The 17,522-nt window shown below is 41.7% G+C and overlaps 1 protein-coding gene across 1 annotated transcript; it reads left to right on the top strand.

Moving 5' to 3' along the window:
• Positions 1–1,412: 1,412 nt before the first annotated feature.
• Positions 1,413–16,252, top strand: LOC122731337 (caspase-3-like). The gene is made up of 7 exons (XM_043971370.1): positions 1,413–1,820; positions 6,758–6,823; positions 9,976–10,097; positions 11,202–11,330; positions 11,598–11,773; positions 13,522–13,657; positions 15,045–16,252. The coding sequence occupies exons 2-7, from the start codon at positions 6,771–6,773 to the stop codon at positions 15,272–15,274; spliced, it is 846 nt and encodes a 281-aa protein (XP_043827305.1). The 5' UTR covers positions 1,413–1,820; positions 6,758–6,770; the 3' UTR covers positions 15,275–16,252.
• Positions 16,253–17,522: the final 1,270 nt, after the last annotated feature.

Raw genomic sequence — 17,522 nt, 5'->3', positions numbered from 1 at the left:
GACCAGAATGAAGGGTAGGAATCCCAAGCTAGCTCAGTCCGATTTGGTTCCTCTAGGCGTTATCTGTCCTCTGGTTTAGTTTCTCAAGGAGAAGATTCCTCGGTGTGCCCCAGAGAAATTCTGGGATGCTCTGCACCCCATGACACTCGTGTGAATCTTCTGTAGAGTCCTTTCTCCAGGTGCTTTAGTATTTCATAGATACAAAGTACAGCACTTGGAATGAACATCTATTATCCTTAAGTGACTGACCCACTTAATCCAAGATAGACATCGTTGATATGATTCTATTTATTCCACTTCCCAGGTTTCAGCCATCACTGAGAAGCCTTCATATACCCACCATGTCTCTTTCAATTGCCCTTTGGGTTACCTGTCATTTCAGTTATCTTGAAACCATGATGCTCCATGATTTATAGCAATACTACACTTCCAGTAGAGTAGTGTGTTACACAGATGGATGTTTGCAGTAACAGTCAACTTGAGATCATTAAAATTGCTAAGTAGTTTCCCAAACAATCATCCTCCTGCTTGTTTTCTCCTGTTCAGTTATGGGCCCAGCTCATCCATATCCAATCCTGAGTCCAAGATTCACACACACACACACACAGGGACTAACAGTGCTAGCTTTTCACAAAAGAATTTATTGAGTACAAGGAGTCAGTTATGAAGTTTCTCTTGAACTCCTTTGTGTATCTTCATAAGGATAAGTAAGTATATCAAGCAACTCATTCCCATTTGCATCTTAACACCACAACATTCTTTCTGTGAGGCAGTTATTGAAATTATTATTACTTCCATTTTACAAATGAGCAATCTCAGGCTCTGAAGGATTGGCCCATTACCAGAAAGATAAGAAGTACCTGAGGTAGGACCCAAACTCAGGTCTCTTGACTTCATCCTGCATTTTATCCACTATACAATCCATGCTTTTGAGGTTTCTAACTTCTTCCTGCTGAGACAACTTCCTCCAGACAACTTGGCCAAGAGAGAGGCAGTGTGGTGCCTCTGGTGTCAGCGGTTCTGGGTTCAAATAGTGCTCACTCATTCAAATGATACTATTTCTGTGACCTCTCCTGGCCTCAGTTTTCATGTCTGTAAAATGAGGGGGATGGACTAAAGGGTCTCTGGGGTCTGTTCCAGTTCTAGAGCTGTGCTCTTACTCTCTAATTCTCCCTGCTCTGAATATCAATTTATAATGCTTTCACCCTCTACATTTCCGTATCGGTCTTTCTGCCCCTGCTGTCAATGTCACGTCCCAGCTCAGGAGCCTTCAAAGGACAGGTGGGCGTGCCGGGTGTGGTGAGGGGGCGGAGTCATCTAGGCGGAGCTCGAAGGGGCGGCCATAGCCGGCGCGTGCATCTCAGGGCCGGACTTGGCAGGCGCTTAATAAATTCTTGGTGACTGGAAACCTAAGCCCAGGGAGAGGGGACGCGATACAAGGACGTCTAGAAGAGGCCTCCGAGGTCATTTCTTTTGAGCTTCCCAGAAAAGTGCGGCGGCCCGCCCTCCTGGGGGGTGTGGGCGGGGCTTAGCCGTCTCCTTTCGGCACTTGGCTGGTCTGCATACCTGTGTGGTGGGCACCAGCGTAAGCAAGATCGCCGGGGAATGTTGGGTGTGGAGCCGGTCCTTCTGAGGGAAAGGGAATAGCGGGAGCACGTAAGGTCTTCTCGTCAGCGGTGAGCGGTTCTGCTGGGAAGAAATGATGGGGCTCCCTCTCCGGAGCGAGGGGGCGGGGCCTCGCCCTCTCCCGGGTGTGCTATATAGGGCACTGACCTGGCCGCTCTGGAGCGAAGACAGCTCCGGACTTGGGATCATCGGAGGTAAGTGCTGTCCTCACCAGCCCTCTTCCCCTTCGTGGGGCCCTCGGACGGGAGCCCCCGCCCCCCGCCTTTTCTTCTCTTTCCCCGCCCCTCTCCCGGGCGTGATCCAGATTCGGGGCCGCTCGGGGTGCGTGTCCCGCTTCTTCTGCCACTGGGCGATGCCCGGCAGAGAGCACCCGGGCTTTAGAATCAAAGGACTGAAGTTGACATCGTATCGTGTCTGTGAGCGGACCTCCGCTTCTTACGGTAAAGGGGGCTCTACGAGTTCCCGTAGGGGTGCCTGCCAGCTCCAGGTCCAAGATCTACACCCTCGCACTTTTACCCTTGGCATCTGGCCCGGCTGAACCTTGTCGGGTTGAGCGCGGCCCGTGGACTTTCCCTCATTGCGCCCAGTCCCCTCGGGGTGGCTTATCTATTTCCTCTTATGTTTCTTCCATAGCTTCAAGTGCTTCCCCCTCCTGGAGTTTCTCACTCCTGTACTTAATGATTAACCTTAACTAATTGCATCTAATCTGAAAAGGATTCTAGGGGAAACTCTAGTTAGAAACTGTGTATTTGAGAGGATCTTTCATAGAACTGAATTATGGAGGGTTATTGTAACAAGATAAAAATGAAACAAAGATAGCAGTTGGTGACATTGAGTCAGATTAGATTTATCTGTTCCTCTAAGGATATCCCGCTGTTTTAATGTTTTGACCCTGCCCTCGATTTAAAAGTGCTATCGAAGCAAAAACAGAGTAAATAAATCACCCACCTTGGGTCTGAATATTTTGTACCCAACTGTTGGCTTTTGTATTGTTTTTTTCCCTGTTGATGAAGGGTGCTTGAGGAAGTGACAACAGAATTTAGGAGCATGTTGTAACATCATCTTGAATCTCGGACGTAAAATAAACATTTTTACGTGATTTATTCATATGCTAAAAAAAAGACCATTACTTCTGAGTGTTTGTTTCTGCAATGTTGGACTCTAAAAAGAGAGGTTATAGTGATTTTTGAAAGAATTTTGCTTCTAAACCTAATTCAATGACAACCATTAGTTTAGGACATTTGACATTTCTGTAGCAGGAAATTGCTTTTCCCAGAATCACTTTGAAATCTCCCCTGATGTTTTTCTTAAGTGTCACTCCAACTTAAACTAGCAGGCACAAGTGAAAACTGACAGAACAAAACAGGTTAATTTAAAATTTTTTACAGTTAAATAGCATAATGTTTTCCTTAATGATGTGAATTGATTAGTCTCATATTAAATTAACAACAAAAAAAATCCTGGATGAAAGATACCAGGTGAACAGCTAAGATTCATAAGTGTGAAATAGAACATAAAGCTCAATATAAATAGAGACAACAGGTGCAATGGAGAACATGGTGGACTTTATGTCAGAGGACCAGGGTTGAAAGCCTATTTCCTCTTACTATATCTGTGGGAGGTTGCAATTTACTTACCTCCTTGGGCTGCCAGTTCCTCAACTACAAAATGATGCCCCTTCTAGCTCTAAATCCCAGGATCTAATAACGTAGATATTTTCACCATTTTGTAGAGGTGGCTACAGGTTTGTAGAGGTTTGCCCAGGGTCTCAACACTAATCAGTTTTTTAATCCAGGTGTTTTGGGTTTTTTTCCTTATTCTGAATCCAGAACTCTCACTATGCTGCTTTTCCATGGATTAATCATAAATCATTTTTTCAGTTCTGTACCTCTCTTTTTTTTTTGTTTTTTTTGAGGCAATTGGGGTTAAGTGACTTGCCCAGGGTCACACAGCTAGTAAGTGTTAAGTGTCTGAGGCCGGATTTGAACTCAGGTACTCCTGAATCCAGGGCCGGTGCTTTATCTACTTCGCCACCTAGCCGCCCCTTCTGTACCTCTCTTGATGTGGACCATCATATGAACAGCATAAGAAACAATGACTGATGATAACATTCCCTCCAGAATGATGATTGAGGAAGATACTGTGTTCATAATCATCAGTGTGCCATAATGAGTTGGAAAAATTTTTAAGTGATGCCTGATGATCATGAGAAAAAAGAAGATCATTTTCTGTAGCCTTCTAACCCAGTAGTTCTCACAGTATGGAATTCAGATACCTGGGGATCCCTGAAACTCTGTCAGGGGTTCTGAGGTCAAAATTATTTTCATAATAATACAAAGAAGTTATGTACCTATTAAGGTACTCATCCCACAATGTGACTTTGGAACTTGGATTGAAGTGACACAGCTTCTGCAGGGTCATAGGCCTAGTCAGTCTTAGATCTACGACATGACCTTTGCCCCTCAGAGGTTCTCAATGTATTAAAGCAATGACCAAAATAATCATGAAAATGTCAAGGTAGAAATCGCTAAAATAGCTTTAATAGCACTATCTCCATATGTTCTCACCCACCAACTGTAACGATTGGAATAATGCGACCTGCTGGAGACTTACTGTAGAAGAGTTCCGCCCATGAAGCGAAGGTCTTTGAGGGCAAGACCAGGAGTCTTTTCTTTGGAGGCAGGAAGTGAGGGGGGGGGGCGGGCTAGTGGGAGGAGGAAGGAAGAGACTGGCGCTCGCTCTCGAGCTCTTTCCTCGGGGCTCTGGTGGAGAGCGGAGCTAGAAATGTGCTCTCCCTTTAATAGATAGGAATCTAGGCCTTTCTCTCTCTTTACCAAATTCTTATTCTCATTAATAAATGCTTAAAAGTCTAACTCTTGCTAAAGCTTATAATTTATTGGCAACCACTCACTAGATATTTTAGACAGTCTAGCTAGAATTTTAGCCCTTAATACAACTTAGCACAATATATGTGATGCACTTTGCAAACCATAACATGCTATCTAAATGATTCTCATAATGCCATATGCCATATTCCTGAACATCTTCCCTGATTCCTTTGTTTCCCAGTGGGTAATGACCTTCTCCTTCCCCAGCACCCACCAAGTTCTTTGTTTTGTTATATTCATTCTTCTAGAGTGCCCTGATCTGATCCAAATTTTGTATTTCACTCACTGTCTAGCCTGTAATTTCACAGATCACTAGTACAATGAGTATACCTAGAAAGTATAAAAAGTGTAATAGGAGTGATCTTTGCTCATAAATATGTTAGTACACATGTCCATGAAGCATTATATATCTCTATCTCATTTTTAGATTTGACATTCTTTAGTTAGTTATGACTAGTCAACCTTACCTGATGAGGCATCTTCAGCACTGCTTTTGCACTTAGTAACTGCTTAATTTGTTAAAATTACTATCAGTAGGATTTCAGAGGAAGACACATTTTAACTGAAATGTCTTCAACAGCTAACTCAGAAATGTTAAGATAGAAATGATCTTTTAATCATTCGCCTTGTTTCTGTTGATTGTTATTCTTTCTGATACTGGATGTAATCTTTTTGAAAAATAAAAAATGTGTGTGGGGTGGGGCAGCTAGGTGGCACAGTGGATAAAGCACTGGCCCTGGATTCAGGAGGACCTGAGTTCAAATTCAGCCTCAGACACTTGACACTAGCTGTGTGACCCTGGGCAAGTCACTTAACCCTCATAGCCCCGGGGAAAAAAAAGGAAAAGAAAAGAAAAATAACAAATGTTTCTAATAGGTAACTAGTGCCTCAAGTCTTTCATGATGAGATCATTCTTCCTAAATAAATGCATATTCAATTTAGCAAATAAGGAATTCATCATTCCCTTGGGTCTAGGTGAGGTAATGCTTTAGTGTGTTACTCACCAGGGCTCTTCTGTCTAAGGTGCTGATTATCCTGTGGAAAAATGCTGCTAAGATGGGGGCAGCTAGGTGGCATAGTAGATAAAACACTGGCCCTGGATTCAGGAGGACCTGAGTTCAAATGCAGCCTCAGGCACTTGACACTTACTAGATGTGTGACCCTGGGCAAGTCACTTAACCCCAATTGCCCCACAAAAACAAACCAAAAAAACAAAACCAAAATACAAAGTTTAAAAAAATGCTGGTAAGATCAAGTAAAGGATATTTGTGTACTTTTCAGTGAAAGTTGATATTTGAGTATGGATAGGTGATAAATCCATTATATTTTTCAATGACCTTTATCAAGACAGCAAAAACAAAAAAAAGAGTGCCATTCAAAGAGAAATGTTTAGAGCTGCTTGTTCCTTAAAAATACTAATAAACAGATAAGGGATTTAATTTGAGGACTTTTTTCAGGTCCCAGCTGTGATTTATCAGATAGAGGGTATGTCCTGGTGAGGAAGACCCCTCTACTGATGCAGGTTGGCACCTTCTCCCCTTTTAGTTTTCTGGGGCCCTGAGGAGCTAAAGGTCCCTAAAGAGTCCATGGTCCCACTGCCAGTCAGTGTATGCACCACAACTGCAATCTCTTTCCACCAAATGCTGCTAATATTGCCTAAAACACAGGATGCTTGGGGAGTTGTTTCTCAGGTCCCTACCTCATGGCTTCCTTTTTATGAGGGAAAGTCAGTGAGGTGAACTTTATTTTTCGTGGGCATTTTCTTATGATTTCTTTTTTTGGGGGGGGCAGGGCAATGGGGTTTAAGTGACTTGCCCAAGGTCACACAGCTAGTAAGTATCAAGTGTCTGAGGCCGGATTTGAACTCAGGTACTCCTGAATCCAGGGCTGGTGCTTTATCCACTGCGCCATCTAGCCGCCCCTTTTCTTATGATTTCTACATGTTTAGAAAAAAAAAGCATATAAATACAAACTCAGTTTCTGCAATATAACATTGATATCTTTTTTGTTTCTGGAAAGATATTTAGAAGATATCCTTCAGTTTACCCAAGCTGTTGACTCCCTTTCCTTCTCTCCCATGAACAATTTGACACACAAGATGATCTGTTGGGAGTTGGAGAAAATAAGGGACATAAAGCTAAAAGTAATTTTTTCTTAAAGAAGTAGTACACTAAATAAATCAGATGTTTTCATGGCTACTTTTGATGAATTTTCATTTGTTTTCTTTTGTATATTCTCGTCAGTAATAGAAGCACCATGGAAAATCCTGAAAATACAGTAGATTCAAGATCCACTGAAAGTTCAGGAGTGTAAGTATTTCCATAATAATTCAGGATCTTCATGAAAAAATTAATAATTAGTATTAAACATAATTCAGCAAGTTTTTAAATTTCCACAAGAGATGCAAATGTGATCTACTCAATTGACAGGGAAAGGCAGTGTATTATAACCTCAGATGCTAGGCTCTGTCCTTGGTGCTCTTCCTGGCTCTTTCCTGGATAGCTCTATTGTCATGACTTCAATTCACCATGAAAGTGATTTTCAAACAGACACCTCCAGCTTCAGTCTCTTCCCAGTGTTCTAATCCCATGTTTTTCTTCCTGCCTGCTGGTGATCTCTCTGAAACCTTAAGATCAGCATGTACAAAGTTAAATTCCTCTTCTAATCTAGAAAGATACGCACTTACTAACTCTATGAACCTAAGTCTGTCACTCACATCTGTGGGCCTCAACCTCCGTCTCTGTAAAACAAGGGAGCTGGACTCAGTGGCCTATAAGGTCACTTGCAGCTCTGAATCTGGGACTGGTTTATAAGTGGCATTGTACCTCCTTATCTACTAACACAAGATACTGAATAGAGGTAACCTTTTTGATGACCCAGCACTTTTTTGCACATCAAATATTCCATAAGAATTCTTACACATTAAGCCAACAAGCATCTATTGATGCCTCCTATAAGCCAGGTACTCTGTAAGTGCTGAGATAGAAAGAAAGAGAAAAAACAGTCCCTGCTGTCCAGAAGTCTAAGGGGAAGAGACACCAGCTGGCAGCTACAAGATATGTGGATGATAAAGGGGAGGTGACCACAGAGGGAAGGCACCAGCCTTCCTGATTGGGAGATCAGCAAAGGCCTCTTACTGAAGGTGGAATTTTACCTGAGGCTTGAATGAAGCTGGCAAAACTAGGAGGCCTGGGTGAGCAGGGAAAGAATTCTAGGCAGGGGGACAGCCAGTGAAAATGCAGTTATCCAGTGGGACCTCATGCTCCACTCCTGCAGTCTCTGCTACTGGGAGGCTGGGGATGGTGGATCTTTTGATTTCAAAAGTTCTGAGCTGAAATAAGGCTAAAGTCAATATGGTACCTCTACGTCTGGCACCAATATGGAGAGCTCCTGGTAATAGGCCACCACTTTTTTTTTTTTAAGTGAGACAGTTGGGGCTAGGTGACTTGCCCAGGGTCACACAGCTAGTAAGTGTTGTGTCTGAGGCCGGATTTGAACTCAGGTACCTCCTGACTCCAGGGCCGGTGCTCTATCCCCTGCACCACCTAGCTGCCCTCGGGCCACCACCTTTTATGCCTAAGGAGGAGTGAACCAGCCCAGCTGGGAAATGGAGCAGGTCAGAGCTTCTGTAGGAACAACAGAAGATCAGACAGTGGTCCTTCAAGTCCAGTTAAGATAGGAAGACCCAGTTTAAAAATAAAGCAGTTGAGGAGGGAAACAGTTAACAATAGTAATTGTGAAAAAAAATTTTGAAGCAGAGGCAAGAGTAAAGTAAGATGATGATAATGATTGATTGATTGATGATGATTGGAGGAAGAGGAGGATTGACTAATGAAGACTGATTGATGAGGAGGAGGATTGATTCATGCTGATGATGACAAAGTATGGTACTTACTTTGCTGGGCCATTGTGAAGAAAATTCTTTGTCAGGTATAAGGCACTATATAAATATTATTTATTACTGTTGTTGCAATAATCAACTTCATGGGTTTATTATAAGGAAATCTCTCTTTAAAGTACTATATAAATGTAGTTTACAATGAAAAAAATGATGAGCAGGATGCTATCAGAAAGACCTGGAAGGACCTGCATGAGCTGATGCAAAGTGAAATGTACTGTATGCAAAATAACAGCAATATTGTAGGATGATCTGCCGTGAATGACTTGGTTATTTTCAGCAAAGCAGTGATCCAAGACAACTCTGAAGGTCTTATGAAAAATGCAAACCATCTACAGAGAAAGAACCGATGGTATCTGAACACAGATTGAAGCATACTTTTTTGTTAGTTCCTTTATCTGAAAAAAACATTAAGCAATTGAGAGATAAGAATGTCTTGTGTGAGGAACAGCGAGGAGGCCAGTGTCAATGGGTTGTAGAATATAGACTGGAAAGATAGGAAGGGACCAGTTTATGAAGGCTCTAAAAGGCAAATGGGAGATTGTCTGTTTGATCTTAGAGGTAATAATAAGCCACTAAAGTCTGTTGAAGGGGGTCAGAGGGATGTACCATGGCCAGGACTGTGCTTTAGGAAGCTCACTCTGACAGCTGAGTGGAGGATAGACTGAAGTGGGGAAGATTTATGGTCAGAAGATCAACCAGCAGGCTATTTCAGTAATTCAGGTGGAAGGTGATTGTGAGGGCTTGTCCCTGGTTGGTGGCACTGTCAGAGGAGGGGAGGGGACTTATATGTGAGATGTGACACAGTTAGAATGAAGAAATAAGGTTTGGGGGGTGGGGTAGCTTTTGAGCTGAGTTTGGGACATGCTGAGTTTATGGTGTCATGAGGTAGAGCTGTGCAGGAGGAAATTAAAGATGCAAGACTGGAGGTCAGGAGAGAGGTGGGAGCTAGATATATAGGTCTGGAAATCATTTCCATAGAAATGAGCATTGAAATCCCGGGAGCCTATGAGAACCCCAAACAAAAATAATATAGAGGGGGGAAGAGAAGAGGGCCCATGACTCAGTTTTGGGGGATTCCCAGTTCAGAAGCAAATGCAGCCTGGATGAAGATTCAGGCAAAGACACTGAAGGGATATCAGACAAGTAGGAAGAGAACCAAGAACAGCATTGCCCTGAAAACCTAGGGAGGAGGGTAATCAATGATGCTGAGGATTGCAGAGTGGTGAAGAAGGATGAAGGTTTTTAAAAGGTCGTTAGATTTAGCCATTAACAGATTTACTACTAGGTTGGAGAGAGCTGATCCAGTTGAGTGATGAATCTGGAAGGTAGACTTCAGACAGTTAAGAAGAGAGAGAGGGAGGGAAGTGGAAGCACAGATTGTAGACAGTCTTCTCCAGGATTTAGCCATGAATAGGAGTCATGTAGGTTGATAAGTAGCAGGGATGGACTGATCAAGGAAGGGTTTTCTTTTGGAGATGGGGAGACATAGAAGGTATTTGCAATTTTCTGAATACCAAGAGTAATTTGTGGACTCATACATATAATTTTATTTCCAAACAGAAATATCTTCCATGATAGGAAGTCAGCACAATCTCAACTCTCATCAGACCAGTATAAAATGGATTATCCAGAAAGGGGGTTATGTGTAATAATCAACAATGAAAAATTTCACCCAAACATTGGTATGTATCATAATGTTTTCTGTTTTCCTCACATTCCTTCCCTGACAGTAGATAAGTTGTTGTTTTCAAACACATGCAGTGAATGACTTGTGCATTAGGGAATGGGCAGTATTCTAACACTAGTGGCTAAACTAAAAGCCTGATCATCTCTTTAAACAGTTTTAGGCCCAGAATTTAGGGTCCTTAGGATTTTCATGCATCCTTTACCGAGAAGAATCATAGAGAGGTGGAAAGGAGCTCAGACATCATCTAGTTGAATTCCCTTATTTGTAGACACTGACCTTTCAGTTGCTAAAATATATACTATTAAGGATCAGTTTTGAAAGTGAACAAGGTTACAGATTCATCTGGGTTTCTCTTTTGGTGGGCGTCACCAAATAGTATACTGCATTATTTAACCATGATTTAGGAAAATGGCAGAGACTAGCCACATATAACCTTTTTATTTGGAAGGGACTTTACTGACAGTCTAATCCAGCAGCTCTGCTCTACAGAGGTGGAAAGTGAGGCACAGAGAGGTGAGGTGATTGTCTTGGCCAATGTTGCACAGCTAGGGAATAGCAGAAATGGGCCTCAATGTTCTTTTTGTTTTGTGTTTGTTTTTTGTAGGGCAATGGGGGTTAAGTGACTTGCCCAGGTTCACACAGCTAATAAGTGTTAAGTGTCTGAGGCCGGATTTGAACTCAGGTCCTCCTGAATCCAGGGCCAGTGCTTTATCCACTGTGCCACCTAGCTGCCCCCTGGGCCTCAGTGTTCTTACTCCATCACCATGCTGGTGCTCTCCCAGGGTCTCAGATTAAGATCAGCATATTGTCATTGCTAAAAAAAAAAATAGTGAGCACTGTGACTGGAGTCTAGAAGACGTGAATTCAAATTCAGCCTGAGACACTCACTAGTTTTGTGATGATAATATAACCTACCTCAGAGTTATTGTAAAGATCAAATGAAATAACATTTGAAAAGTATTTAGCATAATGCTTGGCACATAATTGACACTTAATAAATGCTAACCACCACCACCATCATCATCATCTTCCCTCAACTTACTTTCAAAGCAGTAGTTGATTGTGAAATTGCAACTAAACACTCTCTCTCTTTTCAAAGGCATGCCATCTAGGTCTGGTACAGGTATAGATGGAGCACAACTCAGGGAAGCATTCGAGAGCTTGAAATATGAAGTCAGGGATAAAAAAGATCTGACACGTAGAGAAATAAAGGAGTTACTGGACAATGGTAAGTAATAATTTATAGAATGACTACAAGTTAGGTAGTGATGCTTATAATTACCATTTCCCATGACAGTCAAAAGCTAGATTATGCAAGATTTTGTATGAATACATTCTAACCCTGGGGAAATCTTGAAATGTACCTCACTTTCTGAAATCAAGAAGTGAGCCAGAGGACTTCTTAGGGTCCCATTCCAAACCTCTTTCATTTTATTGTTTCCATAGAACTTGTTCTGAAGTGATGCTTTTGTTTTTTGTTTTAACATATTTCAAGTTTCTAAAGAAGATCACAGCCAGAGGAGCAGTTTTATTTGCATCATTCTAAGTCATGGTGAAGAAGAAAAAATCTTTGGGACAGATGGATCTCTTGAACTGAAAGAATTAACATCTTTCTTTAAAGGGGATCAGTGTAGAACTCTAGTAGGAAAACCAAAGATTTTTATTATTCAGGTAAAACATTATTTGGGGGCTGGTTATTCACTTTGTGGATCATCCAAAAGTTCTTTAGCTTTCTTATTCTCAAGGATGCCCTAATTTATAAACTTCGCTGCTCCTTATTTGAAACCTTCACTAAACAAAGAATGGTAAGAATAAAAATGAAATTTGGCTGTTAGTTTATTGATTTCCATTTCTCTCTGCCATCCCTGTCCATGATCAATCCAAAGAACCCTGAGTTGTCTGATTTTTAAAAACAGGTAACCAGCACATAGAGACATGTTCAATAGTGATACCATGTTTAGAGATGTTGCTGTATAGAACATACTGAGGTCTGAGTCCATGTGCAATATTGTATTCATTTCTGGGTGCCATGTTTTTGGGTTGTTTTTTTTTTTTTTAGTGAGGCAATTGGGGTTAAGTGACTTGCCTAGGGTCATACAGCTAGGTGCCATGTTTTTGGAAGGATTCTAAAAAGCTGTGGCACATTTTGAGCAGCGTGACCAGGCAGCTGTGGACATTCAGATGCACTTTGTGTGGACATGATAGCTGTCCTTAGCTCTCTGATGACTCTCACCTGAAAGAGTTAGAGCTGTTGTGCTTGGCCCTAGAGGACAGAACCTGGCATGGTGGGGAACAGTCTCAGAGAGGAGGATATTCTCTCAGTATAAGGAATATAGATGTCTAGGAGTGCCCTGGGATGTCCTGGGCGAGATCTTCTGGTGGAGGCTGAATGATGGCTTATAAGAAGTGTGATAGAAGAGATTCCTGATCAGACATAAGTTAGATGAGGTGATGTGTAGTCCCTTTCTTCTCTGAGATTGCGTGATTCTAAGCCTACTCACTTCTATTCCTAAAATAATAAAGTATCTCTGATTGTTCAGAAGTTCTCAATAATTAAGATAAAGTATTATTCTGGTCCACTGGCAAAGACTGGAATTTATGTTTTTCTTTCATGTATAGGATAGCCAGGGAGGCAGCATCTGGCCTGGGAACCAGGAGCCCTGAGATCAAATGGTGCCTGACACCCACTGGCTTTCTGACCCTGAGCAAATCAATACACTTGACAGGGCTCTAGGCAACTCTCAAAGACTAAGACTGTGTTGGTAAAGAGAGTTTCCTCACCTGGGAGTTCCCTCTATCAATGAAATCAGAGATCCTGTCCCAGTCCTATAGAAATACTCAAACGTACCTTGATCACAGTGAGAATAGTTACTTTCCCATAGCCATGTTTTATAGTTAATATATTTCAAATAATGAGACATAGGATTGAGTTGTATATGTGTTTCTCACTTTAAAATCACGAAGTACGAATGGTCCTTACTAGATGTCAGACCAACTCAGGAACAGAGTTTTCTCAAACACTTGGCTGTTGACTCTGGGGGAGGCATAGATGGAAAATAATGACTAGTAAAACAAAAACCCTGGGCTGGGTATTTTTAAGAAATCAGAATTTTTTGGGCCAAGTTATAAATAAGTTAAAATTGCTATCCCTTGGAGTCCATGAACCAATACCTGGGAAGGACATAAATTCTTTTTGGTCCAGTAGATGGTACAGGTTTCCTCCCCTGGGGCCACACTCAGGGCCTTGCTGTTTGGTTCTGTAGAGAGGGAGTAAAAAGAAACAAATAAAGTCAATCTTTCTGATCTAGAATTTGAAGCCTAGAAAGGGATATAATATAGGTTTCCAAAATCTGCAAAAATTCACTTGACTTCAGAGATGGTATTTTCTTTTCTTTTCTTTCTTTCTTTTTAAAAACTAGGCATGTAGAGGCACCAAATCAGATTATGGTGTTCAGCCAGACAGTGGCACTGATGACTATGGCACTGAGGAGAACATAACATACCAGAAAATACCTGTTGAGGCAGACTTCTTATATGCATATTCTACAGCCCCAGGTAAGAAGGAGTTGTGCAAAATTGGCATTTATTAAAGTAATGAAGATTTTTTTTTTTTAGGGCAATGAGGGTTAAGTGAGTTGCCCGGGGTCACACAGCCAGTAAGTGTCAAGTGTCTGAGGCCGGATCTGAACTCAGGTCCTCTGAATCCAGGGCCAGTGCTCTATCCACTGCACCACCTAGCTGCCCCGAGTAATGCAGATTTTTAATCACACAGACTGACTATTTTTTTTTAGTGTTAATCTTTGTAGGAAGAGCTATAAATCAGTTGGTTAGAGAATAGTGTTACAAAGGCTCTTGCCATTATTTTGCTTCTAGTGGGATCCAGTTAACTTTGTTGTGTCCAATAATCACAGATAAGTATGTGACTGACCCTTGACCTCGGCTCTTAAATATAACACATTCATCATTATGCTTTTGAAGGTAAAACAATTACAGTAGCACAGTATAGCAACCCTGCCACTTGAGGATCAGAAGCCCCAGGTTAAGATTCTGGCTCTGCCATGCAAGAGCCGGGTAACCCTAGGAAAGGCATTTAATTTAACCTCAGCACTGCCCTTTGTGAAATGGGGGGAATCATACTTGGTGCTACCCTGTATTGCATATTCCCATTAACAATCTTCACTTAGATGGTGCTTTAAAGTCTGCAAAGCACTTTCTTCCTAACAACCCTCTGCTGAAGGTGGGGCAAGGTGTAAAGTCCTCCTTTTACAGATGGGAAAATTGAGGTTCTTGGTGGGTTAGTCCCTTGGCACCTTGCAACCCTCTGAGGGAGGAATTTAAGCCCAAATGAGGCATTTGATTTGCCCACAATTCTGCTTCTCCATGAGAGAGAGAGAGAGTGTGCATACAAAGAGCTGGAGGTTGTTATTGCTGTGTGGATATCAGCAGTGTGTCTGATAGAGCCGCTGGGCTGTTATTAAACCGATGGAACCAAATTACCCAATAATCCCCTTCTTAGAATGGGAGAAGGTGGGGTCAGTTGAAAAGGGAAAGGAGTCTTGCTCCTGTCTCTGGCTTGCTCACTTGGTCTTCTCCAGTGGAAATGGAGTTTAGTGGGTGGCAGTGTGAGGGAGTCAAGTCAACCCGCTTGTTAAGGGCTTGCCGGGTTTGCTACAGCTCTAGAAGGAGGGGGAAGGGAGGGTCCTAGGCTGAGAGAGGTGGCCTACAGAGGCGGTCTCGCTTGGATTTCTTTACCAGAAGAGGAGGTGATACAGAGGAGTGGAACACAGTGCAGAGGGCTTTTCTTCCTGTGGCCAGTGGAGCCTACTGGAATCCATACTTGTTTTTTGGATTGTTTTCTCAGTAACTTCATATAACTATTTGTGGAATCAGCTTCAACAACTGTCACTCTGACAGTTTGTGGGTTTTTTCTTTTCTTTTGTAGGCTACTATTCTTGGAGAAACAAAAAGAAGGGATCCTGGTTTATCCAGTCACTTTGTGCAGTGCTGAAAGAGTATGGTCAGAAGCTTGAGATTATGCAGATCCTTACCCGGGTCAATAGAAAGGTGGCCCTGGAGTTTGAAACTAAGAACTCAGAGCTTCCCTTCCATACAGTGAAGCAGGTGCCATGTATTATGTCCATGCTTACTAAGGAACTCTATTTTTCCCCCTAATAAAATCCATGCATTTAATTTTTTTATTTTAAATTTTTTCTCTGCAATGAGGGTTAAGTGACTTGCCCAGGATCATGCAGCTAGTTAGTGTCAAGTGTTTGAGGTTGGATTTGAACTCAGGTCCTCCTGAATCCAGGGCCAGTGCTTTATTCACTGTGTCACCTAGCCACCCAAATCCATGCATTTTAATTTGTATGCCAAACCAGTAAATCATAGGTATGAGGTGCATTTCCTTGGTAATTAAAGTTGTACACCTTGAGCCTAATACAATACAATTGTAAGGTTGGGTTGGGGGGGTTGGGGAGAGAATTGCCATTTCTGCCTGGAATAGAACCTTTTAATAGAACCAATACTTTGCCTACCTCAAATTCAAGTAGTTCAAGTAGAAGCTAATTAGAAGTTAATATACAGAGTTTGTAAAGAAAAAAATGGATAATGCCATTTGTTATAAGAAGCTATTGTATCTTCAAAACTTTAAGAGTAATTAGAGATTTAGAGAAAAGAACTCTCCCTGGTGATATATGATCATGGGTTTTGAAGGGTTTTAGGGGAAATTAACACATTTTAATGGCTATTTTTACTTAATGGTGAAAGCCAGCGCTGCATCTTGGGTAAAACCATGGCCTTGAAATCTGGAAGACCTGGTTTGCAACATGTGTTACCCCAAGCAAAGTCACTTGACTTATCAACGCCCCAGGAAATGAAGTCTGTAAGTTTCATAATAGTGCAAGATCATCATAAATGGAGTGACTTTTCCATTCTGGGATTCCATCCACAGACAAGTGACTCAGTTGTCCTGACCCAGATTTTTTTAAACTCAATTTATAAGTATGTATTCAGTTTTTGTCACATGGCAAATAATGTATGATGATGCTTTCTTGGTCTCTGCCAGAATTCCTGGTAATGCTAGAGAAGAGACTAGCAGTGGCAGGCTTTTACTTGCAAAATTCTTATTTGGAAATAAACAAGGGAAACCTATAGATGAAGTTTTTTTTGTTTGTTTTTAGCATATACATTACAATTCCATTCTTAGTTTCTGAACCCACAAGGGACATGGAGCTAGGAGTTTTTAACTCTCAAATAAAACTCATTTGAATATGAAATTTAGAAACCAGAGTTCTATTTGGGAGAAAATGTGGGTGAATTCAGTGTTATTTATGAGCCATACTTAATCATCAAGGGCAAACAAGATTCATTCCCAAGGTGCTGAAATGCTGCTTGTTCACCAGCATAAGAGGGGTGCTTGTCCTTACACTGATCAGAAGGTTTGGCTGACAGCCAGCAGAAAGGCATGCAATGACCTGCTGTGTGAAAAACTGAAAAGTGACCGACTCTCAGCAACACAAAGAGATGCTAGGGATACAACTTGAAGCAACATTGTATGTATAGGGTAGTTTTGAAAACCAACCAGTGACCTCAGCAGCAGCAGCTTGGCACACAATAGTCAGTGAGGGGCTGGGATACTTACTTGAGAGGAGACATCATGGACCCCATGAGAAGGAGGCAAAAAGAAGTACAGACTAGATGTTCAGGCCAATGGATGCACAGAAAGAATGGCTCTGGTCACAGCTTCTTCAAGTCCACAGTCTTCATAAGCAAAGAACAAAGCCAAATGGATACAAGGTCAAAGTTTTCCAAAGATCATTGAGGACCTAGTAAAATAGCAGCATTCTTTGTTGAAAATTATCTTTATATGTTAAATTATTTTCAGTGACATTTATAAAATCATAAGAAAATAATAATAAAATTTCTTTCCCCTCTAGAACCTTTAGTGGATTTACTGAACATACATGCTGAAATAGAATCATAGATGTAGAGCCAAAAGGGACTTCAAAGGTGAGGCCACCTAATCCAACTCCTCTGTAGAGGAGGGAAATGAGGCTGAATGAAATTGAGCGATTGTCTAAGATCACACAGGTAAAGAGGTTTGAAGGAGGCCATGTGCCCCCAGGAGAGTTAATGTAATCTCATCATCAGTAATTTCCTAAAAGGTAAACTGGACTCTCAGGATTTTGGAAGAAAGTGTGGGGGGTAAGCTCTGAATCTCCCTAAGATGTTGGTTATTAATAAAAAATTCTCACACTGGATATATATGGCTGATATCAGTCTTGAAATTCTTTTTTTTTCCCCAAGGCAATGGGGGTTAAGTGACTTGCCCAGGGTCACACAGCTAGTAAGTGTCAAGTGTCTGAAGCCGAATTTGAACCCAGGTCCTCCTGAATCCAGGGCCAGTGCTTTATCCACTGTG

The sequence above is a fragment of the Dromiciops gliroides genome, chromosome 6, assembly GCF_019393635.1.
Source record: "Dromiciops gliroides isolate mDroGli1 chromosome 6, mDroGli1.pri, whole genome shotgun sequence".
In the NCBI taxonomy this organism is placed as follows: Eukaryota; Metazoa; Chordata; class Mammalia; order Microbiotheria; family Microbiotheriidae; genus Dromiciops; species Dromiciops gliroides.
The sequence above is the reverse complement of the archived record's forward strand: the minus strand, read 5'-3'. Positions and strand labels throughout refer to the sequence as shown.